The sequence below is a fragment of the Periplaneta americana genome, chromosome 5, assembly GCF_040183065.1.
Source record: "Periplaneta americana isolate PAMFEO1 chromosome 5, P.americana_PAMFEO1_priV1, whole genome shotgun sequence".
NCBI lineage: Eukaryota > Metazoa > Arthropoda > Insecta > Blattodea > Blattidae > Periplaneta > Periplaneta americana.
In genome coordinates this window covers 107,922,475-107,948,782 of record NC_091121.1, presented here as the reverse complement: position 1 = coordinate 107,948,782, position 26,308 = coordinate 107,922,475, and the positions used below count along the sequence as shown (strand labels likewise).

The window sequence follows — 26,308 nt, the reverse complement described above, 5'->3', positions numbered from 1 at the left end:
CATTGATAAAATGTCAAAATAAGCAAACACAGCTGTGAATGTTTATGGTAGCCTAGCAACGGTAGTCTCGTACTCCGCGCTCGAGCGTCTGGGACCGAGAGTTTGTAACATCAGCAGACGCCATATTGAGAAAGGTGGAGAGAGATTGTGTTGTTGATTTCTTTAAATGTCAGTGGTACATTAATGACGTTTTTGCTTATGATACCTTTCCCGTTTTAAATAATCTTAGTATTTGAATTTCAGCAGAGTTTATAATCATGAATCGTAGTGATGGACTAGTGCAAAGACGAAACGTGTCAAGAGAAAATGGAGAAGGAGTGTCCAAAGATTCTCTTGATTCTGATGACAAGAAATCTACAGAAAGAGATGAAGATTTAGAAGATGGAGATTCAAAAGAAACAAGACTAACCCTAATGGAAGAAGTGCTTCTGTTGGGATTGAAAGATAAAGAGGTGCGTTGATATTTAACCTTTCATGTAGTGTGTTGTTTTAATGAAATAGAGGTAAGAAATCTTACCTTTTTTTGTTATTAAATCAAAATGAGTGGGCGTGAACATTTAATATGTTAATTGTAACTTATTTTTCATTAAAGGGCTACACATCATTTTGGAATGACTGTATATCTAGTGGGCTACGTGGGTGTATCCTTATTGAGTTGGGAATCCGTGGTCGCATTGAATTGGAAAAAGCTGGCATGAGACGCAAGAGTCTTCTAAATCGCAAGTTACTTGTCAAAAGTGACACTCCTACAGGAGATGTTCTGCTTGATGAAGCCCTGAAGCACATGAAGGATACAGATCCACCAGAAACTGTACAAAGTTGGATTGAATATCTTAGCGGTAAAAGAAATATAATTTCATATTATGTCACTAGCGTATGTGATAATTACATATCTATTAAGGACACCTTAAACAGTCATATAGTTTGTGATCAGGTTGTTCGTAGGTATTTGAAAATTGCATTCTGCATACGATCAGTTTCAAATACAAATATATACTAGCTAAGTATATAGGCTACTTAAAGTTGGTATGAACATACGCTAAGTAAAGTCTACTTATGAGTCAAGAATATAAATTTTACTAGTTTTACTTTCGTGGAAATTAAAGGGTGCATGAAGTTTAATATAATACTTACACAATATACCGCTAATCTCACACTTAATCTGTTACCGTACCTACTTATTGTGGCTGCGAAATCAGCTAAGGTGGTTACTACACACATTAGAATTTCGCCAATTTTCCATTACATTCCTATATACTAAAGTGCACTTGATTTTTCCATTAGCCTACCTTTTACTACCAAACTGCCTTTCTAATGTTGGTTCCTGCACAATATCAATTCCGAATATAATTTCATTCACTTAATTTAGTAGGCTAACCACCTCAGGCGATTTCGCAACATCCATAATAAGTAACTGGTTTCTGTGAGACTACTTATAGGCCTACTTCAAATTTAGTTCATAGGTCTATAACTTGAAAATGGAATAGGCATACGTGAGCTTAGCCTAATAATTTTCCTGTATGTTTTATCGTTAGTCTAAACTGTGCATAATTTCTGTGTCTATCTTCATATTGATGAGTTTATTACCAGTATTGTTGAGTTTTCTCGTGTGAGATAGGTTGTCAGTCACGAAAGTGTGCGTGAGGTAGATTGTCAGTCGCGAAAGTGTGTGCGTTCGTGCGTATGTGTGCATGTGGAGAAGGCGAGTAGAAGTACCTCTGCACCTTTAAATCATTACTAATTCATTTCAATATAAACCCAGGTGGAGGGAACGAAATGGTATGAGTGAAATCCCTATGTGTGAATGTCTGTTCCTACATGTATCACAAAGAAGGCTTACAGCAGAACTCTGTCTCTAGGTATTATAGACCATCCTGAATACCAGCAGGTCTCTCCAACTGACATCGTGATAATCCTTCTTATGATAGTAAGGCTCACCATCAGGTCATCAATCTACAGAGCATTCCAGTGATAAGTACCAGTTTATTCTTCAGCCACTGGGTGGCACGGTGTTTGAGCAACTGCTGGCAACTGGGACCTTGAACACACGACGGTTCACTGAATTAAAACTTACACGCATACTTACTAACCATATTCTGTTGTATTTAACATTAATTTTTACCGGTATATATGTTATATTAATTAAAGAATCTTATCTCACTCTTTTGACAGTAGCTGCTGTAAGTGTTGACCATTTTGCATTATACAGAGTTCTCATTGCCATAAAAAAAACCATCGTTCACATTCATGAGCTCCACTACACTGATTTGTCTAATTGCGTCACGAATGTTATCTTTCAGTTGTTCAATTGTGCGAGGATTATTTGCATACACTCTGTTTCTTTAGTGTTCCCCATAAATAAAAAATAAATGTTAGATTTAGGGCTTTAATTGTAATTTTTTTGTTGCTCGATGGGCAGATGTTTTTGAAATTCCAATCTCCTGTGCTACACATCTCAGAGATACTTTTCAGGTGTACATTCCAAAGCTGCTCCAACTTCGTCAATTTTTCTTCTGTAAGCACACGAGATTGTGGTTTTTTTTTCTGTCAGTACACAACCTGTTTCAATAAACTTTTTCACCAATTGTTTCATTGTGCTCCTGGTTGGAACTGGGCGGCCTGGAAAACGATCTCTAAATTTTCGCCTTGTTTTTCCACACGATTTTTTTTTCTTATAACTTTTCACGATGTAGGTATGTTCAAGCATAGAACATCTCACCATTATGCAATCTCCACATGGTAACTAAATGAGTGACGTGGCACGATACAACACAACACAACTCTTCTCTATGCATTCGAATCTCAGACTGACTAGTCATTGAATCATTACATGAGGTATTGAATGCCAAGAGAGGGGAAGTTGGCCACCCAGCAGTCGCTCAAACACCGCCGCCTAGTGGCCGACAAATAAACCGGTTCTTATCACTAGAACGCTCTGTAGGCCTACTACAGTGCACCAGGGAAGTCTTTCCGCACTGGAGACAGCGGAGTGTATGCACTGTAATGTAATTAGAACCATATACAAATATTATTTTGTTTTATTTTACTGATACCGTTAGCTAAGCAACCCCCATTCAAGGATGTGGCAATGACCCGGCCTGGCTGATGCTCCCAACATAATTGCAGTTGTGAACGCATACACTCCGTTGTCTCCAGTGCGGAGAGACTTCCCTGGCACACTGTAGCACTGGGAACACTCCTAGGCCTATATTATATCAGCCTTGTCAACTGGGCTCTTACACGTAACACTGCTAGTATACAGTCTTGAGAGTTTCACATAGAGGCAGTAATGTAATTGTCCATCTTCATATGGCATCACTGAAGCTCGAAATTTACACTGTGATCATATTTTTTAAGACATGAAATGTTATGAAATAACTTGATATGAAGATTGTTGTTGGGATGAAATTTGTAGCATTGAGGGAAATAGAAAAACTCCAGGAAAACTCTCATCTTCTATCCCTAAGTATCACTCAAGTCAACACAAGTTCATAGAATTCGGTCATACACTAACGCTGAACCATCGAAAGGGCCAGAATATAGTGATACATATTAAACTTTACATTGAGTTTATAATGTTCATGGTGGCTCGGAGCACTAAGCTTATAAGCTTGGGAGCCTAGGTTCAAATCCCACTATACCTTGAATTTATAATTCGTGTTGGACAAGCCCATGGTCCAGGCAACACAGGGGGTTTTCAGGTACTCTGGTTCCCCTGTGACATCCTATTATTCTCCATCATTATTCATTACTAGTGTAATGTGGACTCACCAACTGCTGTGCACTCTAGATAGTAACTGACAAACTAAGTGGTGTGTGCTTCTCGACACTAGCAACATTTGTGAGCCCACTCATAGAGTCAAAACAAATAACGACAAGTTAATGGCCCTGCTATTACACAAAAATATTTAGTTTATACATGAAATTGTTGAAGCAGTATATAATGAATTATAAATACTTTTTCGGGAACTTGCCTCATTCCTACTATGTCTGCTGTCTCCGAAATAACTACACAAAAAAATGGTCTTTTTTTTTAGATAGGCTACCAATAAGGTACTGCAGTCTTTTACTCACTTTCTTCAAGTTACTCCAAATGCATTCTCATTTCATATAAAGATTGTAAGTTAGTTTGCATTTTACCTAGCTTCATTGTAGACGGCATTTTTGAGAAAGAATATCGGTATTTTTAAAGTTATTTTTAATTTTGAAACCAAAAAATTTTTCTGAAAGTTGTTGTTGTTGTTTTATAATGCCAGGCATTTGACAATAAAGTCATTTGACCTCTTGCACTACAATATTTTTCAAAGATATTATCATGACTAGCCACTGAAGCACAGATTTTGAGGTGTTCCGAATCCATTTCTTGGTTTGAGTTGCACAATGGGCAATTTAGTTGATTCTGTACCATTAAAGTAGTCCCCGCCCGGAGATCCAATTGGGGGACTATTTTACCTCCGGATAATTTTACCTTAATGGTACTCATTTCATATTGGAGTTAAATGGCAAGTTGTAGCCGATTTAAGTGAACACCATATTTTAACGTTTTAGTGGCTACTTCATTTACACACAACCCCCAGGATGTCTGGAGGACCACACCTGCTGTTGGTCGACAGGTCCATTGGACCTATTTGGAAGATCTTGTTGATCACCAGCTTTCCCTCCTTAAGCCACTGGAGGACGATTTTAGTGCCATAGCAGGTCAGCACTAGGAACAGAAAAGTAGAAAGAGGAGGAAGGAAAGGGAAATGAACCCCTAGGCCTCGAATACTCTAATGCCGTTGGGGTCGAAGAAAGTAAGAGTTCAGTCAGAGGACTGGATAGGAAAGGGTAAAGAGGGAATTAGGTATTGGATAGAGGAAAATTATACCAAATTCAGTCATTAACTCATCAAGCTGACCAGTGCTAATGGATGAGTAGCCCCACCCTTTAGTTCAGCTCGTAAAATTATGCTTACTAACAGCTGCACCACGGGAAGATAGGGATGGGACATTGGGTAATTGTCCAGATTGGTTCCTTAAAGCCTTCAATGGGAAGGATTAATGGCTCTCCCCCCTGTATCCGACAGATACCCTTTTGCAGCCATTTTCTGAAAGTAGTTGTTGTTTTCTAATGCCAGGCATTTGACAATAAAGTCATTTGACCTCTTGCACTCCAATATTTTTCAAAGATATTATCATGACTAGCCACTGAAGCACAGATTTTGAGGTGTTCCGAATCCATTTCTTGGTTTGAGTTGCACAATGGGCAGTTAGGGGACTGATATATTCCAATTCTATGCAGGTGTTTGGCCAAACAATCATGGCCTGTTGCCAATCTAAATGCAGCTACAGACGATTTTCGTGGTAAATCGGGAATTAACTGTGGATTTTGATGTAGAGAGTTCCATTTTTTCCCTTGGGATTGAGTTATCAAATTTTGTTTGTTGAAGTCTAAGTATGTAGATTTAATAAATCTCTTCACAGAGTAATACATAGATTTAGTAACAGGTCTGTAAGTAGCAGTGCTGCCCTTCTTAGCTAAAGCATCCGCATTCTCGTTTCCTAGGATTCCACAATGGGATGGTATCCATTGGAATACAATTCTTTTATTGAGTGATAATAATTGAGAGAGCATTTTAGTTATTTCTGTTGTTTGAGATTAAGGTGTGTGTTTAGAGATGATTGATAGAATAGCTGCTTTGGAATCTGACAATATAACTGCATTCCTAAATTTATTGATGTGGCATAGAAGATTCCTGAGACATTCATTTATTGCAATGATTTTACCATCAAAACTTGTTGTTCCATATCCAAGAGATCTATAAAGTGAGAAGAGACAGCACGTAACACCTGCACCGGCACCTTGTTCTCTGGAGATCAAGGATCCGTCGGTGTATAAATGAAGCCAGTTTTGTGGAGGTTACCTAATATTAATTGTCTCTAAAGACAATTGTTTCAGCATTTCAGTGTTTACTTCTGATTTCATATTTCTTCTGTTAAATTTAGATTATATTCTGTATTTAATAGAATTAAAGGGTTTGGTTTAATTTGTAAGTTTTCTTTTAAATTCGGGATATTGATTTTCTGTTTTAATTCTTGAACAATGGATATGAAACTTTTTTGAGTTTATTTTCTGAAAGTAGATTTCATTTTATTTCACAAATTTTAAGTTTTTTTTTTTTATTAACACACACACAGCCACCGGCATAGGTTGGGTAGTAGCACATTGGCCTACTGATTCAGAGTTACACTTGGGCATGGGTTCGATTTCTGCTTGAGCTGATTACCTGGTTGGGTTTTTTTCTGACTCTTTTTCTAAACTATAAAGTGAATACCAAGTAATCTATGGCGAATCCTTGGCCTCATCTTGCCAAATACTATCTCGCTGTCACCATATCCATTGATAACGTAGTAGTTGATACAGCATTGTTAAATAACCAACAAAAAAATAACACTTATACACACACACTCTCTCACTTTCCTCCGTCCCTCCCTCCCTCTCCTTCTCTCCCTCCCTTCCCGTCTCTGGCATTCTTTTGGGAACTCCTGTACTTTGAACATACAGAAACATTATTATGAGAGTGAGGTGAGAAAACTGCAGGTGACTCATGACCCACTGCTAGCGTGGTTTCCATTGAGCACATAACCATTTCTCCAGCACTTCTATAATACATAACAGTACTAACAATAAATGTTCAATAATTTGGACTTAACCATGCTCATAGTTGTTGCTGAAAATGACCCCATTTGCCGTCACACACAACTGACCTCTTCTGATAAACAAATGAAGTTCCACATCATTGATAGCCTCGATTTCTTCTCATATATAGTCTTTTAGTTCATCTATAGAATGAGAATTTGTTGGTAGGCATTACCTAAATACACAATAATGACTAAACTTTATGCACTAACTTTGTACACATGAAGAATCAAGACTTTTGTAACACGACTTGTGACTACAGCGAATGCCATATGGCGACTGAGGATCTAATACGCTGCACCTCTAACAGACTGTGCAGGGAGTGGGCTGCCAACTCGTCGTTTTCTCACCTCACATCATAATAATGTCTCTATAGCTGAATGTTACACAGTAGACTATAGCAGGGGTCTTCAAATGGTATACTCCAGTCCGCATCCAGACCCCAAAACATTTTTCCCTGGACCTCCATCCAAATTCCAAAGCCTTTTTTCCCTCAGGCACCCACAGTTTATACCATGTCAAGGGTAAAAAGAAAGGAAAATAATTGCAATAATAATTAGAAGCAGTAAAAATATTTCAGAGAATAATGTAGGACTTATATGTCCCCTAAATCCTAAAACAATATTTGCTTCACAGATATATTAAAAGTGTTTAGTTGTGAACATCTTGGCTCTCTCTTGATAATGATTCATAGCCTGACTTGAGCAAGTTTTCAAAATACTTGCTGACAATATAGTATTTGGATCATTGACATATGTGTAAAGAAGTATGTTTTCCAACAAGATTTTTGTGTGCGAATGATTTCAGCAGATCTGGAGTAATTCATGAACACTTGCAGGACTGTTTAACCATTGCTGGAACTTCATACACTCCAGACTTTGAAAAAAATATCACAAAGCAAGACAATGCCATATCTCTCATAGATGAGGTTGGGTGGGTGAATGTTATATTTCAAACATAAATCTGTGCTTCAGTGGCTGACCATGATAATATCTTTGAAAAATATTGGAGTGCAAGAGGTTAAATGACTTTGCCAACAAAACATATTTAAAACATGTATATTATTCTACACTTATAAAAAAAATTGGAGATACAATGTTAGTTCATGCTAATATAGCCACAGTTACTTTTTCAGTAATTGGAGAGTACACAAGAAAAACAATGAATGTCAAAATTCTGTAAGGATGATGTCATTATCTAATTCAAAAGATTACAACAAAATTTAGTGTTGTTCTAATTAAAACTGGTGAAAATGAGAATTATCACCACAGGTACAATCATCCTTTCCTTGGTTTTCAATAGGAACATCAATAATTATTGATGTTATTTATATAATTTATTTATTTAATTATTTATAAATTTTTGCAGTAATATGGTGAATTAAATCATTATCTCACCTTTACAGAAATGTGACATTCATTGTTTTTCCTCTGTACTTTCAATTATTCTTTATCTATACCTATCCCTCTATATAATCATACAGATTAAGTAATCATTGTAACACCAGCACCTGTCTAAACTAAACTAAACTAAATGTTTGAACCCCAAATCCCCCTTTATTGTGATATTACCATCAATCCAAACCCAAAGGAAAAATAATTGAAGACCTCTGGACTATAGCATGACCCAATTGATATGTTAGTTTTAAACTACTAGCATATTATGTTCCTAAAGTGTAATGAATGACGTGGTATGCACGTAAGGGATTGAAGACTTGAACCCTTTCGCTAAAGTTCACTTAATAGTAAATTGAAAAATAGTGATCAGGTAAGACCGGCGTGTTATGAAGAATATTTTGTCACGGTATGAAAATATGGAATAAATATTTCTCTAAAAATCTAATATCTTGGTTTCTAAATCATTTGGAGTAGATTAAAAAAAAAAGCTTAAGCTTTTAGAGCTAAATTGTTTTGTTTATATTTAATATACTACCAAATAAAATACAATAAATCTGCGTAATTAAAAATTTTTTCAGCATCATCAAATCTTTACTTGAATGTAAGAGCTATATGATTCAATTTTTTTACAATGAAGAGAACAAAAAAATAATAATAAAAATAAATTTCTTACATTGGCTGGGTTCAACACTGGTCCCAGTGGGCACCACCGATTTTGGCATGTGGATTTTGTTAATCTGATTTCCAGATAGAGTTACTCACTGGTGCAAGGACAATTGATATGTCTGTCACAGGTTGCAGCTGCAGAGGGTGGGTCATAAAAGTAAACTTACATGCCTGAGTATCTGTAGACACTGCTGGACACTCACCTCAAAAAACTGTGCACATAGCTAACTTCAGAATTACAGTAGTCTATATGTGTTCATGCATATGAAAAGGGACCAGTTTCCGGCACACAGTTTTCGAGATAATTCCAATTCCTGCTGTGTAATCTTTCCCTCATTACTATAATTATTGTATTTATTGTATTTGTATTCCTGGTGTTGTGGAAGAGAAGACCTGATGGCCTTAACTACACCAGAATAAATAAGTAAAAAAATATTAATAATAAAGTATAAAGACAATCTATATAATAAAGAAACTATTCCATAATCAATAGACTGACTGGCTAATCACCTTAAATCTTCTTAACCCCTGTATGTAGATGAAGGATTGGTGGAGCGGAGAAAAATTCTCTCTGGCACCAGGATTCGAACTTGGGTTTTCATCTCTATGTGCTGACGCTCTATCCATTAAGCCACACTGGATTCCAATTTCGATGCCGGATTGAATCCTCTTAGTTTAAGCTACACCTGTTAGTTTCCCTTTAGTGGCCAAACCTCATGCACTGTGTCACAATGTCCAACACACTAATGTGCAGAGGTGCACTCATTATGAGTGACTAAGTGGCTGGGATCTGACGGAATGAGCACTGTCTTAAATCACTAAGTGATTATATTATACGCATATCATATTATTGCGATGTATCGAAGTACATATGATATTTCTGTGCAGGAATTCTGCGTTATCATATGATGAAGGATAGGTGCCAGAGAGATTTTTCTCCGCCCCACCAATTCTTCATCATATGATAACGCAGAATTCCTGCACGGAAATATCATATGTACTTTGGTACATCGCAATAATACCGTGTATGTAGGTTTCTATTAATCCTTAGTCAAGACATAAGACGGAGTTTTACGAAATACAAACATTGAGGGGATGGAAATTGGGAATTAGTAATGATCAAAATGTATCTTTTTAACCAGTGGAATACAACCTTGAAATTTAAAACAAATACTCCTATAGAAAATTGGTTAGAGTTTTGAGTTTTTATTTTATCCCCTAACGGAGTAGAGAGAAGGGAAAAAGGGGGAATTGAAAGTTTTAAAAATTCACTAATATATCTTGAACTAGTCGACATGGAGCCTTAAAATTTAAAATAAATATTACTTTCTACAACTTTGGTTAAAAATCCAATAAATAATTTCAGAGTGAATTGTCATCTTGAACTAGATGAAATCTTCCACAAAAGTGATACTCACCCAGAAATAGCAAAATCCAATACTCTTCAGACTATTAACACAAGATACCCACAGATGAATGGGTACATATTTACAGAGAAGGCTCACTCATGAATCCAGATGAAGGAGCTGGAGCAGATGCTACTTGTCCATATTTTTCATTTTGTAAAAATGTTGGCAAATGTACAACAAATTTTGATGGTGAACTTGAAGCTATTTACGCAGCTCTCCAAAATGTTTTTCCTTGGTTACAGAAATGCAAAAATATAGTTCGCTTATCTGATTCCAAAGCTCCAATCCAGGCAGTTAGTACAACTACTTTTGCTAAATCAAAACAAAATTAAAGAAATGCATTGTATGTTAAGGCAGATTCAAAATTTAAATAAAACCTTATTTCTCCAATGGATTCCAACCTATTGTGGAATATAGAGTAAAGGTTGGTGATACTGTGATATGAGTAATATTGTGATAGTTCTTTTTGATAATGTATTACAATTTTATTAAGTGAAAGAGGACCGGTTTTGTGCAGCAACTTGTACACGAACATTCTCTTAATATGTTGACGCAAAAAACCAATCTTCCCCTCGCTCAGTAAAATTGTAATAAATTCTCAAAAAGAACTATCACATTATTACTTGTATCACAGTATTACCAACTTTTACACTATGGTAATCAGAAAGCTGATATGTTGGCCAAGAAAGAACTAAAATAAATTAGGTACACTCTATTCACTTATTATAGCACACATTGATGTGAAATTTTAGGCACTTACTGCTAATGGATACTAAAACTCACCCTACCAAAATTATTAATATATATGCAATATTATGGGCATAGGGCATATACCAATCTTTACCGTAAAAAAAAGAATGTGTATATTTTTTATGGTGATGATTGGTATAAGAGGTAGAGAATTCACTCTGTCAACACTAAAAATGCCAGCATTTCTAATAATTGCAGCTTATTGTTATAAGTAACACTTCATCAGTTGGTCAAGTCCATTATTTAAATCGGAAGAGCCGAGGTATATGCGAAAAGGTATTATACTTACTTTGTTATACATTAGGCATTGTTAACAGTGCCTAGGCATTGTTGGTAATGATAATTATTTCTTACTCTACCTAATGGTTTTAGGCATTGTTTGCATTGTGTAGGCAATCCTTACAATACCTGATATTCTACTTTGCCGGTAACATATACACCACAGGATAGGAATGATGTAACTGTGCAGATTGGAGGTAACAAAATACATTAAAATAAATAAAGCACCTATTATGCATTTTATAATTAAGTATATGGTTAATTAGAAAATTAGGCTGAATAATCATAATAATAATATAATAATAATAATAATCATCATTTTTATTGCTAGAATAAAAATATATATTCTTTTTTTTATATTATAAAAATCACTCTTAGCATCCCCAGAAAGAGTATATAGTCGTGCTCAGGGGACATTCCACAAAATTTAAAATGAGTATTTAATTAATTAAAAATAAAATAAGAAGAGAGAAAGAAAAGCAAAGATATTACAGTAATTGAAACTTTATATTCCCTCCCTAAGCAATAATTTTTAATCGATTTTTTTTAAAATAAGGAGCATTAGCAAATTGAATATTTGATAATTTAGCTGTTATCTTCTTATAGAGCCATGGACTGGAGTTGCTACTGTGATTATAAGGTACAGTTGTGGTACATTTAGGTTCTGTCAAGCATATGTTGTCTTATCTTTTAGTTTTTATATTTATGTGAATACAAATTAAATATATTTCGGTTTTTATGTACGAAATTCAATAAGACATTGTTATAAATTTGATGGGTGTTAAATACGTTTAATTCAGAATACAACAGTTCTGATGGATAATGAAGAGGCTTATTAAGACATATTTTTATCATTCTTTTCCGTAACAGTGTTATTGGTATGAGGGAGGTACTAAAAGCACAACGCTATCTTATAATACCAAATTGTAACAGGCTTATAGCTTGTACTAATGCAAGGTAAATCATTCGCAAAGTATGGATAGTCAAGTAATTTCGTAGGATAACAAAATAGTGAAAAATTTTTCTTAATCTATTGTAAAGAAAAAGAACATGTTTATCTCATAAGTGCTGGTCGATTATTATTCCGAGATACTTAACTGGAGGAGATTAATTAGGATAAGACAGTTACAATTATTAGAAGAACAATTGGATGTATGAATTTTAAATACAAGAGTGAATCAAGTGATTACAAACCAATATGTCTCCATAGTTTTGCAACAGTACATCACCAGGTCACCTTTGAAAACACGCATGCAGCATTCCATCCCTTGTCAGCACAGTAGAATTGCCAGACATCCTAATGGCAGGAAATAACAATACACGTTAATCTTTTCATTTAATTTGCAAGAAAACCATCCATCTTATTTAAAAACTATAAAGGGATAAATCATTCCTTATTAATTTCTCTAATGATGAGTAAAATTCAGAATCATGTGGATAATACTTATTGAGTAAAGCAGTAGGTATTAATACAGAGGGTCATACTGAAAGTCATGAGTAACACATTGCTATAATTTCAATTTTAACAATGTAACAAAAACGATTATATGATCATAATCTACAGATTTTACATTATATATTGACACGTGACGTCATTAACTATCATGTGACCACAGGCAATGTTTGCAAAATGGTCGACAGTGATGGTTCGTTTTGACAGCATGCAGTCATTAAATTTCTTGTTACAGAAGAAAAATCTGCTGCTGAAATTCACCTCAGACTTCAGCGTGCATACGGAGATGTGTGCATGGCTGCCAGCAGTGTTAGGAGATGGGTGAAACATCTCGAAGTTGGGAATACGAGCATCCAAGATGAGCCTTGTAGTGGTCGCCCTCAAACTGCCATCACGGAACGCAACAAGGAAAGAGTTGATGAGTTCTGGGATGCATTTTGATTTTAATTTCTTGAACCTGGACAGACCATAAATGCTGTCCGCTATATTCAGACAGTTTTGAAGCTTCGTCATGCATTGCGCAAGAAAGTGCTGGAAAGAAGATCATCCTGCAACATGATAATGAGTGACCTCACACTGATCGTGTCACCATGGAGAAAATCAGAAAATTTGGGAAGGAAACTCTTCTGCAATCTCCCTACAGTCCCGACTTGGCATCCTCAGACTAGGCACCCTCCGACTACCATCTTTTCAGTTCTGAAAGGAGCAGCTGCGAGGCCAATACTACGAGATGCTGGAGGACATCTGGAAAGCAGTGCATCAGTGTCTTCAGGAAGGTGAAACGGATTTCTACAACAAGGGAATTTTCAAACTTACAGAATGGCAGGAAAAATGTGTGCAAAGAAATGAAGACTATGTTGAAAAGTGACAGAAAAGTCTGTAGATTAAGATGATGCACGTGGTTTGTCTAAAAAATAAAAAATAAAAATTTATAACAATGAGTTGCTCATGACTTTCAGTATGAACCTCGTATTTAGGGGAAAATTATTTTTTCTGCAAAGATTTATTTGGAACTAGGTTATATGGTATTAGAATTTTTTTGTTGTACTCTTTCCTTCCAAGGAATATGTTGTTAAATTTGCATAATTATATTACTTCCACTCTGTGTGTGTCTATATATTACTCTAAGAGCTGTAACACTTGCACTATGATGATTATGATTTTTTGTTGCATCCTGTTTGATATTCAACAGCATAATATAATTTCAGGTGAAACCTGGAATCCTTTGAAGTTGAGGTACCAACTGAAGAATGTACGTGAAAGATTAGCGAAGAATCTGGTTGAGAAAGGTGTTCTTACAACTGAAAAACAAAACTTTCTTTTATTTGATATGACGACACATCCATTAACTGACAATGTTGCCAAATCACGTTTGGTGAAAAAGGTAATGAGATAGTAATATATGTGCGTGTGTATGCGTGCATGCGTGTGTGTGCGTGCGTGGGCTTGCATGTGTGTGTTGTTACTACATGAAATTTCATAATGAATACTTGAGTCTATTTCATATTAGAAACAGATTAAATTGACTTTAAATTAATGTTCAGTATTGCTGGTGTAATAAAATGGGACGAAATTATTTTAGTGTATATGGTTACTTCAAGTGATCGCTTTAGTCTTTGAATATTATTTCCATAGTAGAGTTTCAAATGTGCTTGTATGTTTCTAATATTGCATGCATAATAAGTTGTGCGTAAACTTTGTTACGAAAATGTAAAGTTAGTATATTGAAGTGTTATGAATAGACCATGGAACTTCATGCAATTGCATGTTTTTATTGATTTGGCATATTGAAAAAGTAAAAGTTATCTTTGCAGATCATGGTTTTTACATTCAAATGAAGCTAACTTTATTTTGCATAAATGCATATTTCGAGAGTTTTCCTTTTTAAATGCATATACATTTTTATTTCACATGTTTAAATGCATATATTAACATCTTTCCTTGTTTTTCTCGATTTATTATCTAATTTCTTTCTGTTAAAAATTGGAATAATTTCCAAGAAAAATAAAAATTATGCGAGAAATAAAACCAATAAATAGATAATTACGTACCGGTACTGTTGAGGACATGAATTGCTATGACAATGGCTGCTTCTCCCTAGTGTATAAGGTGGGTTGTTTCCCAGTTTAACATAGCCTAGCTCTGTGAGCATAGTAGTTCTGTAAGTGTAATGTTTCATGAGCCAGGGCAAAAATACGCGTCACCTAGATGTCATTCAGACTTTTACTCTGATTTCGTCAAATCAAAAATAAATGTATTTAGGCACCTGCGACAATAAAGTGACATATTGTTGTCATGAAACTCTTGCAAAAGGTAAAAGACTCATTGGAAGCAGTTCCTGGATCAAATGACAAAGCAATGCCTGCAAAATGTAAGCGTGTGTTAGAGAATAATTCTGGCTATAAAGAAATGCTTCAAATTGCTGTCTTTCTCAGTGGAAAAGTGAAATAATCACTGAAATTTGGAACATATCTGCTTAAAAGTATGCATCAGTTATATCATATGATATCGAGAGATCATTCTCGACATTTAAACTAATTCTAACAGATAAGAGGAGAAGTTTCACAGTACCTTACGCATTCTCCCTCGTACAGAAACAACTGCATAATATTAGGCTATAAATGAAAATGGATTCGGAACACCTCAAAATCTGTGCTTCAGTGGCTGGCCATGATAATATCTTTGAAAAATATTGGAGTGCAAGAGGTCAAATGACTTTATTGTCAAACGCCTGGCATTAGAAAACAACAACAGTTGAGCTCTAGAGAACCTGGAGATATCATTGGTTGTTTACTGTCATAATAATTACATGAAAAGCAAAGAAGTTAGAAAGTTAGAGATGTATTACCAATTCAAATATGTAAAATGAGTAATGTATTTGTAGAAAAAATAGATTTAATAAAAATGATGATGGCCTGATGACAGTTACTAATTCAACTTATTTTCATTTACATCATATTATTAAACCAAATAAACCTCTGAAGTGTATTTCTTACTGCATATATTTCAATTTTAAGTGCATATTTCAACAGTTTTTACTGCATAGTTGCATGCATATTTTCAGGATTTTTAGTGCAGTAAGTTCCATGGTCTAGTTATGACTTGTGTAACTTTTTTTGATAATACAGTGAAACCTGTCTGTAACGGAACCTGTACTAAACGAAAACCTGTCTTAAGGGAAAAATTCCATGGTGCTGTGAAATTTACATTCAAATACATATAAAATAACCTGTATTAAGCGGAACCTGTTCAACACGGAAATGGAAACTCATATTGGATGTGTTTAATAGAATATAGAGTTCCAGTTTTATGTGTTTTTATTTTTGTGTGTTCCCTACAACACTTTTCGCTTGTTAAATTTCCTGAGCATTGGAAGTAGGATTCGGTATTGAGAAGCAATGTAAGTCGCAAGACAACTACAACAGTATACAGAAGTGAATACTGTAAAATGTTAACAGTTATGAGAAGTGAATGTCCCTGCATTTAATTGAACAAACCCTTTGCCTTGAAATTCTACCTACACTGGGGCTGCCAGAGCTTTGTGGCAGGACGGTACATACTTACAAATGTCTATTTTTACTAATCTCTACAAAAGTGTCTTTTGTATGTACAAAAGCGAAAATAACAAGCAGTGAATAGGTACTGTATCATTGTCAATGAGGGAGAGTCTTCTTTTAAAATTGTAGTTGCTTTCTGTAAGGTCAGTTAGTGTATTCATAATCAATGATGGCTACAAAGAAGAGAATTGTTCTCGCGAAAGTTAAAGTGATAGAAGCAATTGAAAAAGATAATTGAGTGTAAAGCAGAATGTAGATAAATTTAAAATAGGAAAACACTGGAATTCTAAAGTCAAAATTGGAAATAGAGAATGAGTGGTTGAACAGAAATGGTTCTGGTAAGAGGAAACCGAATGATACGGAGAACAAAGACAAATGAAATCGTGTGGAACTGGTTTGTTAAGTTCTAGAGCAAAAAAAGTCAGTGTGTTTGAACCTATTCTGCAATAGAAAGCTAGATAGATAGCAGATAAATCAGGAATAAAAAATTATGTTCAGAAATCACTCATCAATTATTTCCACAATTAAATTACATTTAGAAAACAATCCTTAATTATTTCCACAATCAAGTCCAGTAATTCTTTGCAAATAATCCATTCCCTTGTGAAGACGCAAAATAGTGAATAGCTAATTGATAACCTTTCCTTTTGTGAAGTTTAATAAAGTGTAATAAGAGTGTTACAGTGTCATATATTTTATTATGCGCATAGGCGAACATCACACATTAGTTCCTCTACAGAACTCCAGTACACAATGGGTATGTAAAATGGGATTTATTTTACCTTAACCTGTACTCAACAGCAACCTGTGCACAACTTGAGGGCGGCGGTAGTACAATCATCCACTCCTCCTCTTTATCTTTCTTATATTGGCTGCTTTCGCCAGGTGGACGGCACATTGGAAGGATTGGATGTGCGCAGTGGAAGACTTTTAGAAATGAATAGTGTGAATTTGTAAAACAAATATAATTAACAATAATAAATAACAATGTACAGTTTCCTTGAAAAGGAATGAGACGATTGAATATTCCTAAGTCTCAGATGTAAAACACTGCGCATGATCAGAGACCAGAGCACTGATACACAAGATAATGAATATTGAGTTACTTAGATTCAAGCTATTTGGTTTGTTACTAGCATCGTTCCGGAATTCACTTCAAAAACTGCAAAAAATATGACAATATTACGTAAATAAGAGATAAATATATACGTAAATCGTGTAGTTAAATCGACAATGGACCTTCATGACTAGATCGACACTCTGCACAGAAAGTAAAGCTTTCGTGTCGTTGCAATAGCTCAGACGCTAAGATCTCTGCGTGTTGTGTAGAAGAGAGCAAGTTCGATTCTTAGTCTATATGAACGATTTTTTTTTCTAAATAGCATTGAAATAGAGTTTTACGAAGTCCTCAGATTAAGTGTTAATGATCACAGAAATTACAAAATTACAAGTTATAATATTATAAACGTTAATCTAATGAATGCATTTATATATATACACACATACACACAATGTAAATGCATATATATATATATATATATATATATACATATATATATATATATATATATATATATATATATATATATATTAAAAACTAACAAAATGAAATTAAAAATATATTCCTAAGTCACACAGACAAACGATTACAAAGGTTTAGAGTCCTTAGTCCATATCATTTGTTGAGTAATTATTACAATATTTTATTAGTAGCTTTCCCATATGTGTAATAAATGCACTCGCACAAAACAATTTTTGTTAAAAGTGTGGCTTTGGATTATTTCATTCTCACCCCTTCAGTTGATTTGAACTATTTTATCTACGTGTTTAATTTTATTGTGCATTCAATTTAATTCATGTTATGATTGAATGTATAAGCACTGTTGCAGTTATTGATTAATTACATATATTAATACTAACTATTAAATGGATGTGTTAAGTAACTAATTGCAGTATCTTTTGCAAAATCTTGAATGTTTAAGTTGTCAATAATATTTCTGTACTATATACTATAAGACGTTAAAAGAATTTGCAATAGATTTGGGATCCTCTACTTTATAATCACTAATTTTAATTAAAAAATATTTTCTTTCTTAGGATATCTACAAGTTTAACTTTAATAATATTCCGAATAGCTTTAATTGCATTATCTGGATTTTGTGCTTTTCTAATCAAATGTGTTCTATTTCTGTCTTTCATAAATTTTGATAAATTACACTGTACTTCTTGTAGTATTTAAGAATATGAGGATAGTTGGAAGTTCGACAGGACCCCTTTCGGACTGCTAACGAAATAAGAGCAGCTTCTAACTTTCCCGGTTCTTCACAGACTGTGATCAGCAGGCTGAGGAACCGCGGTATTAGGAGCCGGAGGGCTGCGCAAATGTAAATATTGGGGGAAGCACAAGCTGTCGACCGTCTTGCCTTTGTTACCAATCGAGTGGATTTCGATTGGAGAAATGTAATTTTCTCCGACGAAACAACCATCTCGAGTGATTACGAAAGTCCTGTCCGTGTCTATCGTGAGGATGGTCTCCCACATGATCAGCGCTATGTGCACCGACGTGAAAGATCGGGGCGCTTTAGCATATTGTCACAGTCTAGTATATACAGTCGCGAAGCTCAATACGTAGTAAATATGCAAACATTAGATTGTTGCTCACCACTAGGATCGCTAATATCGCCTCATTACAGGCAATGCAAAATAGTACCGTCACAGTCTATTGTTTCTAGCACCCTTAAAACTCAAGCTTCGTGACTGTATATAGTAGACTGTGATATCGTGTTGGGGTGGATGTCTTACGATGGACCTGGCGTTACAGAACGCATCGATGGCCGGTTTAATACGGGAACTTACGAGCACATTCTGGAAAATATATTCCTTCCGCCCCTAGAACGTTTTCCCAAAGGAACATTGCTGTTCCAACAGGATAACCATCCCGTGCACTATGCCGCAAGCATTCAAAGATGGTTTCAAAGTAGACCCGAGATCGAAATCATTAATTGGCCTCCAAAGTCACCTGATTTGAATGTCATCAAAAATTTATGGGCGGAATTGAAAAAAAGAAGGATAGCCACCTATGCCCACCGACGCCCTCGAAATTGAGACGAATTGTGGGATCAAGTTGTTGAAACCTGGGAAGATCTCGCCGGGGATTAGAATTTATTCCACAATCTCGTGACGTCCATGCCGGACCGACTTAGAACTGTAATAGAAGCTAATGGCATGTGGACAAGATTTTAAGTTGACAGGTCTCTTTTTGTTTCTTGTGATTTTTGTTTGAGGAAAAATACTCTTAACTTTCAAGTAAGATTTATTTTTTGACGAGGTTCAGCCCACTTGTAAGACCCAGAAATTGGGCATAAATTATTCGTATTTTTCGACAAATTAGATAGTCTAGGAACTCTGAAGAAATTAATTACACCTCAATAAAAAAAAGTTTCACCTGGGATCGAACACGAGACGTTTCGGTTAAGCAGTGGAACCGACACGCTACAATATGAGCTACCGAGACAAGACAGTGACAACAGCAGTCTAGAATGTAGATCCCATAGCAGGCATTTGCCATTCGGTACAGAGAAGCAATGATAGCTTGTGACCCTAGCTATGTTGTGAAATCGTGGCCTTAAATGGCTGTCTTCTTCGTGATTCTTATTTTGGTCCTTGTCCTTGTTGTGGTCCTCATAACAATTCTTGCTGTATTTCTCATGTTATGTATCGTTACGTCGATATCGAGTGAACCGCGCTGTAGAACTTTAACTTCCGACGACCAAGAGTCGTCTCATTCCTTTTAAGGGTAACTGTACATAAATGGAAAATGAAATAACAATAAATATGAAATAGGTGAGTGAAAATAGAACAAACTAATCTGAAATGATATCCCCAGGATATGTAAATCATGTAAGTATCACAAGGCTGAGGCCAACACACTTATAAGTGATTAAACCATCAAATGTGACCGTCTCTCGACAATCAGTGACTAACCTATTAACCATATGTTCATGAACCACTCTCTCTCTATATATATATATATATATATATATATATTAACTATCGGAGTATGAATCTGAACACAACACCCAGCCAGCACATTAACTTAATACATGATCCATTCGACCATAGATACCACTCAGTCTAACTAACCAAACTATAAATACACGTACACTCAATAAGAGAGAAACTCTACCCAACATAAGGCATTACATGACTGATCACTATACATTACCCATTGCACATATTGCTCACATAAACTGTGCAAATTGCACTAACACAAATCTCTGCACTTTACAAAATGAACACCCAACGGAGAGAGAGAGAGAGAGATGGAGACAGATACACGTAATAAGTAACGGACGATAATTCCAATCTCAAGGATCGTTTAAATACCAACAAAACTCGACGCATATAATAACAAAATAGCGGCGAAGGAAACCAATAATCAAATGGAGCAGGGAAAACCCTAAAACAATATGTGAGACTGTAACCGCTGCTCTATCACTCTTAACCGTCTCGGAACATGAACTCACGTTTCAAATCATATCTGATTACATAATTCCCAATGCAATTTACCTCAAACACATATATATCACAAATATGTTACTTGATGCAAATACTAAAACTTGCCCCCAAGACGTATCACTAGCAAGCGATGTTTCAAACTACGATCCACTAAAATCCCAAACACACATGACGCAATTTAACTACTCCAGTGATCTATCTCCAACACGAACAAAGCCCGAGTCACGTTGTCTATATCTGCCGCGTAGCAAAATCCTAAATCTTGTTAAATGTTTCTGCCGCGTACGAGAGCTTGAATCTGAGCCAACTGTTTCCGTGTATCTCCCGCGTACGAGAGGCTAAGTCTTGTTAAGTGTGTCTGCCACGTACCGGAACCCGAGTGACGTTCCGTGTATCTCCCTTAAAACAGGTAAACTCTCTCCCCCTCTATCCTCGTGAGACTTAATGAACCGGCCAATAGGGTTATTTGGAAAGAACAAATGAAGGAATTAATAGCGCTATCTATACTGTGACGTCTGAGAGCGCTCTGACGGATGAAGTGACGTACTAGGTGAACGGCCGTGGTCGTGGGCACGGCTCAAACTGAAAAAAAATATGGTACCATGTGATTCCGTTATGGACAGGTTTCACTCCCTACATTATAAAGGAAATTATAACTAAAGTCTCGTTAATGGACTTCAAAATATGAGCTGTAATAGTGTTTCCCCTTTTCTAGAATTATTTTAGAATCCATTGTGAAAAATTTGAGTAGTGTCAAACTGTAAATTAATTCAAAATAATAATACCAGCTGGTGATATTAAGTTTGCAATCAGACATCTTGAAATTTAATTTGAAAGTTATGTTTTAATTCATTCTAGTGATAAGATTTAGGAGTTATGTGTTTGTGAAAAGTCAGTGAGTAAAATTTACAGTTATGTATAATCTGCAGCATTAAAACTAGTATAAAAGAGATTTTAATTTCATGAGTGAGATTGAAAGTGGAAAATCCTTGTGAATTTTATATTGACCATTTTGTAACTTCTCTTGTAGTCTTCTCTTTATATATATATATATATATAATTTTACACGCTATACATATATATATATATATATAGCGTGTAAAATATTTCAGATATATACAAACCGACAATTACAATTTAAATTACATCAAAGGGGGCATCTGATACACATATTGTATTCTTTTTTTACATGAAATTATTTTCAAGATATTATAGTCAACTTTCTTTTTTTTTTTTTTTTTTATGAGAACCAGCTATGTTCTGTATTGCAAATGTTGCATTAGCACTGTCTAGTAACAACTGACTACTCTACAGACTGTTTGAGTATCATCAGTAAGAGTAAACATAAACAATGTCTGATGACACTTCCTTATGTTTAGTTCACAATGTTGACATAATTGAAGATCTAACACACCCATAGTACTGTACACTACCCAATACAACCCTTATTTCTTCAGTTCTGTAATGGACAATTGAACGATAAGACATCGGCAAGAAATCTGATTGTACACCAGAGATTTTGTTTTTTGAGAATAATTGTTTATTTTTTATTGTACACTGATTTTACAGTATGTCTTCACCATGTGCAATATTTACATAGTATGAAAATGTTCAGTACATTGTGATTGTGATTTAATTGACGCACAAATCTAACCAGAATTGTCCTCCTGCTGTTCGATCCTTGGTCAGACATTGGTTATGTTTACTCTTTCTGGTGACATTCAGACAGTCAGTAAAGTAGCCTGTTGTTGTTAGACAAAGCTAACGCATCATTTCCATTATAAAATTTAGTTGTTTCCCATTTAAAAATAGAAAGTTGACTCAAATATCTTTAATATCCTGAAAATTATTTAATGTAGAAAAAATACATTACATGTATCAGATGTCCCATTCGATGTAATTTAACTTATAATTGTGGTTTGTGTATATCTGAAATATTTCACACGCTATTGGAAGCGAGAGTGTTAAGTGGGCCACCGTGTGTGTGTGTGTGTGTGTGTGTGTGTGTGTGTGTGTGTGTGTGTGTGTGTGTGCGTGCGTGCGTGCGAATTACCTCTGTTGAAGATTGGAATGTGTTGGAGTTATTGGCTGTAATTACTATACTTGTGTCATCTGCAAATAATATGTGATGACTTACATCTTTTGTTAGGGGAGCAAGATCATTTATGAACACCAGGAAAAGTAGGGGATCTAATATTGATTCCTGTGGAATTTTATTATTAATAGTTCCCCATGTCGAGGCAGATTTCATAGTGGTACTGATTTGGACTTTCTGTTTTCTATCTGTGAGATATGAGTGAAACCATTGGTGTGCAATGCCTTTAATTCCATAATAATCTAATTTGTTTAGCAGCATTTTATGATTTGCTTCGGATAAATCACAGAAAATCCCTCCAATTTGTAATTTTTGAATCCAGTTTTCCTGTAAAGTATAAAAATGCAAAAATATGTAGCAATAGATGGATTACACAAGGTATTATAATCTTTTGGAGAAGAATGGTAGGAATGATATGGGTCTGTAATTAAAGTTATCCTTTGTGAAAGATAAGTCATAAGCAGAACCTTTGAATAAATACTTTGAAACTTTGTAACATGTTTATAATGAGACTTCATGTGTTATTTCTCTTGAATATAATTTACCTTCACAGGTTCAAGACGCAGTTTTGGGGAAGTGGGTGAATGATCCTCATCGAATGGATAAGAGATTGTTATCCCTTATCTTCCTCGCCCATGCTTCAGATGTGCTAGAGAATGCTTTCGCTCCACTGAATGATGATGACTACGAACTTGCAATGAAGCGGGTCCGAGAACTCCTCGACTTGGACTTTGAGGCTGAAAGTATGAAACCTAACACAAACGAAACTGTATGGGCTGTATTTGCAGCATTCACCAAATAAATTACATGACTCCACAAGTGGTGAGAGAAGTCAGAAATTATTGTAACTTCTTGAGTTTCAATTCCAGATCAGTGCGATAAATAATGATTATTAATTATGCTTAAAAGGATTTGTAGGTATGGAATAAAGCAGAAGGAAGGTGTTTGTAGAATATATATATTTGAGGCACCAGATATCTTTATTATTATTTTTTTCGGAGGGAGTTGGGGGTTGATGCTCAAGAAGTTGTTGAATAGCTTTCGGGCGATTTTCAGAGGGCAGATCTTCAGGACACCTTAAGGAACAGTGTCAATGTCTATTATGTATCTTGCCTCCATTGTAATTACAAATGCTCAGGCCATCACATAATAACACTGATGTAGTTGGACCAATTAAGCGAATAGGTGATGTGTATTTGAAAATTAGGAGAAATTAATAGACATTGTTTTTAAGCTCAGCACACACATATATATACATATTGATTTTTTGACATCTAGGGTGACCATACATCACATAGTGAACGGTATTTTTGTTTTGTAAAACATTTGTTTTACTTTATAGATGGTTTGCTCCAATTCATTCCACACGATAATCTTAACCATGATCTGTTGGAGAATTTCTTTAGAGAACTCAATGTTAAATCAGCTTTGATTTAAATATATCTAAATAAATAAAGCCTGTATCCATTTGAGAACATTAAATTTTCTTCTTGTCCTGCGGCTCTTTAATTACAATTATTGAATTAGTTCTATTTTGCTATGTCTGTACCTTATTTCTTAAATGCTTATTTTAATTGTAGATTAGAATTACTTATTGCCAAAATAGTTCTTGATTCAAAAGTGATTCTCTTGCATCCTTCATATCGAATAGTAGAATATGCAGGAAAACTATCATAGGGATGAAGAGTAGAGTGGTGTGATTATTATAATCATTCCATTTGCAGTTCAAAGATTGTGGTCACCCTACAGATTGATTCTGTATGGTTTATTGGGCTCATATTTCATTTGTAGCGAAATTTGAACTATGCAGTTTCTTACTGTTTACACAATGACAATATTTTATAAAATTGTGTTTTAAGTTCCTTTATGATGCAACACTGTCATAATTTCGTTAATTAATGTATGTTACAATGGGGTGACACCAACAGACAGATTATGTTTTATGTCCTGAAATTATCTGAAAGGTACTTTGATGACATGATCTTTCTGAGCGCATTTCAGAGGGTGCAATGCAAATATTATATTATATTATATTATATTAATGAGTGTAACATTTTATTTTCTCGGTTCCTACTTGCACATTTTGTTTAATTGTTAATTCCTGCAACACACGATGATGATTGTGACTTTGCATTGCATCCTGTGTGATATTTGACAGCACTAAATTTGGCACTTACTTTAAATGAATCGTTGCTTACTTAAGTTGTAATAATTATGAGTGGAAAAGAGGAAGAAAATGTTTGATATGAAATTATATGAAACTGCTACAGCTTTATTGTTTGTAGATAGCACCTATGGTTGCCATAGGATTGTATTATGTAATTATGTCGGTTCAGAAATCTGATCGACATTTACAACATAATTGGGAGTGAAATACCAGATGGACTGTATCGAAAATTCTTATTACGAAAGAAATATGTAAATAATCACATCTGTTGATATAAGTCCAGGCTTCCAATTGTGTATCTTTGGTTTTTTCTGCATCTTTGTGATTTGCATTTAAATTCTCACACAATAAAAAGGAATGGTGAATGTAATATATGGTATTATTTTAAATAGAATTCATATCGAAACCGGTAAAAAAAAAACATATTCTGTGTTGTACTAACATCTGTTGTACTAGCACGCTACAAAAGGGACGTGAAGGTGCAAAGGTGCATACTATGTAAACTGAATATTTATTGTATTATCAGCCTGTTGAAATTTATATTGTTTGGTTAAGAGCACTGTGAAGAGACAAAAACTACTAAATGTTACAGTGAGGAGTTAACAGTGAATTATAAGTGAAGGCTGCAAGACTGTTAGCAGTAGGAGTGAAGATTTCAGGATGAAGTTAATCATATCTGAAGACTGTGTATGAATCTGGTTGCTAACATTTCCCACTATTAGTATCCAGTTCTTAAGGGTAGCATTAGAATTTTCCAGCATAATATGAACTCTGTGGATTATGTCACTCCGTGAGAACTGCAGCAATTAGTTCGAGCTCTTGTTGCTGATAGTGAGTGGATTAAACAAATGACAACTGGTATAATATTTGAGAATTTTATGTAAGGGATAAACAACAAACTTATGATCATGCTGTGATTCCTTCAGTGTACTGTAAGGTTCATTCTAGTTCCAAACTATTTGTTAACCTTATCGTGCATTGCATATGGATAACAGTAGTATTATTTTGTGATTCATACTGTATAAAGTAAACAATTACGGCTGCTTTGTAAAGTTTGCTGCTTACAGGTTCAGCTAATTCCAGAGTAAATAAAATTCAAGTTTTTAGGAAGATGGTTATTTTTATTAATGTTTCTCGAATCCTGTTTATTTTTTGTTTGTAAAACATGCTAACTCTTGCTGACTAATTTTGTATCTGGTGCTTGTTCAAAATTATGTTGCTAAGATTTTATTAGCATCATGCCAGATTGCGGTATAATAGAATCATTGAGAAGCTGTATTATTGTAATTGAATGTGTTGTGATTTCTACAATACTTCTGTCACAATCTTATACTAACTG

The 26,308-nt window shown here is 34.9% G+C and overlaps 1 protein-coding gene across 1 annotated transcript; it reads left to right on the top strand.

Moving 5' to 3' along the window:
- Positions 1–99: 99 nt before the first annotated feature.
- Positions 100–26,079, top strand: sau (Golgi phosphoprotein 3 homolog sauron). Its single transcript, XM_069826391.1, has 4 exons — positions 100–452; positions 593–839; positions 13,841–14,016; positions 23,356–26,079. Exons 1-4 carry the CDS (start codon positions 258–260, stop codon positions 23,602–23,604), a joined length of 867 nt encoding a protein of 288 aa, XP_069682492.1. The 5' UTR covers positions 100–257; the 3' UTR covers positions 23,605–26,079.
- Positions 26,080–26,308: the final 229 nt, after the last annotated feature.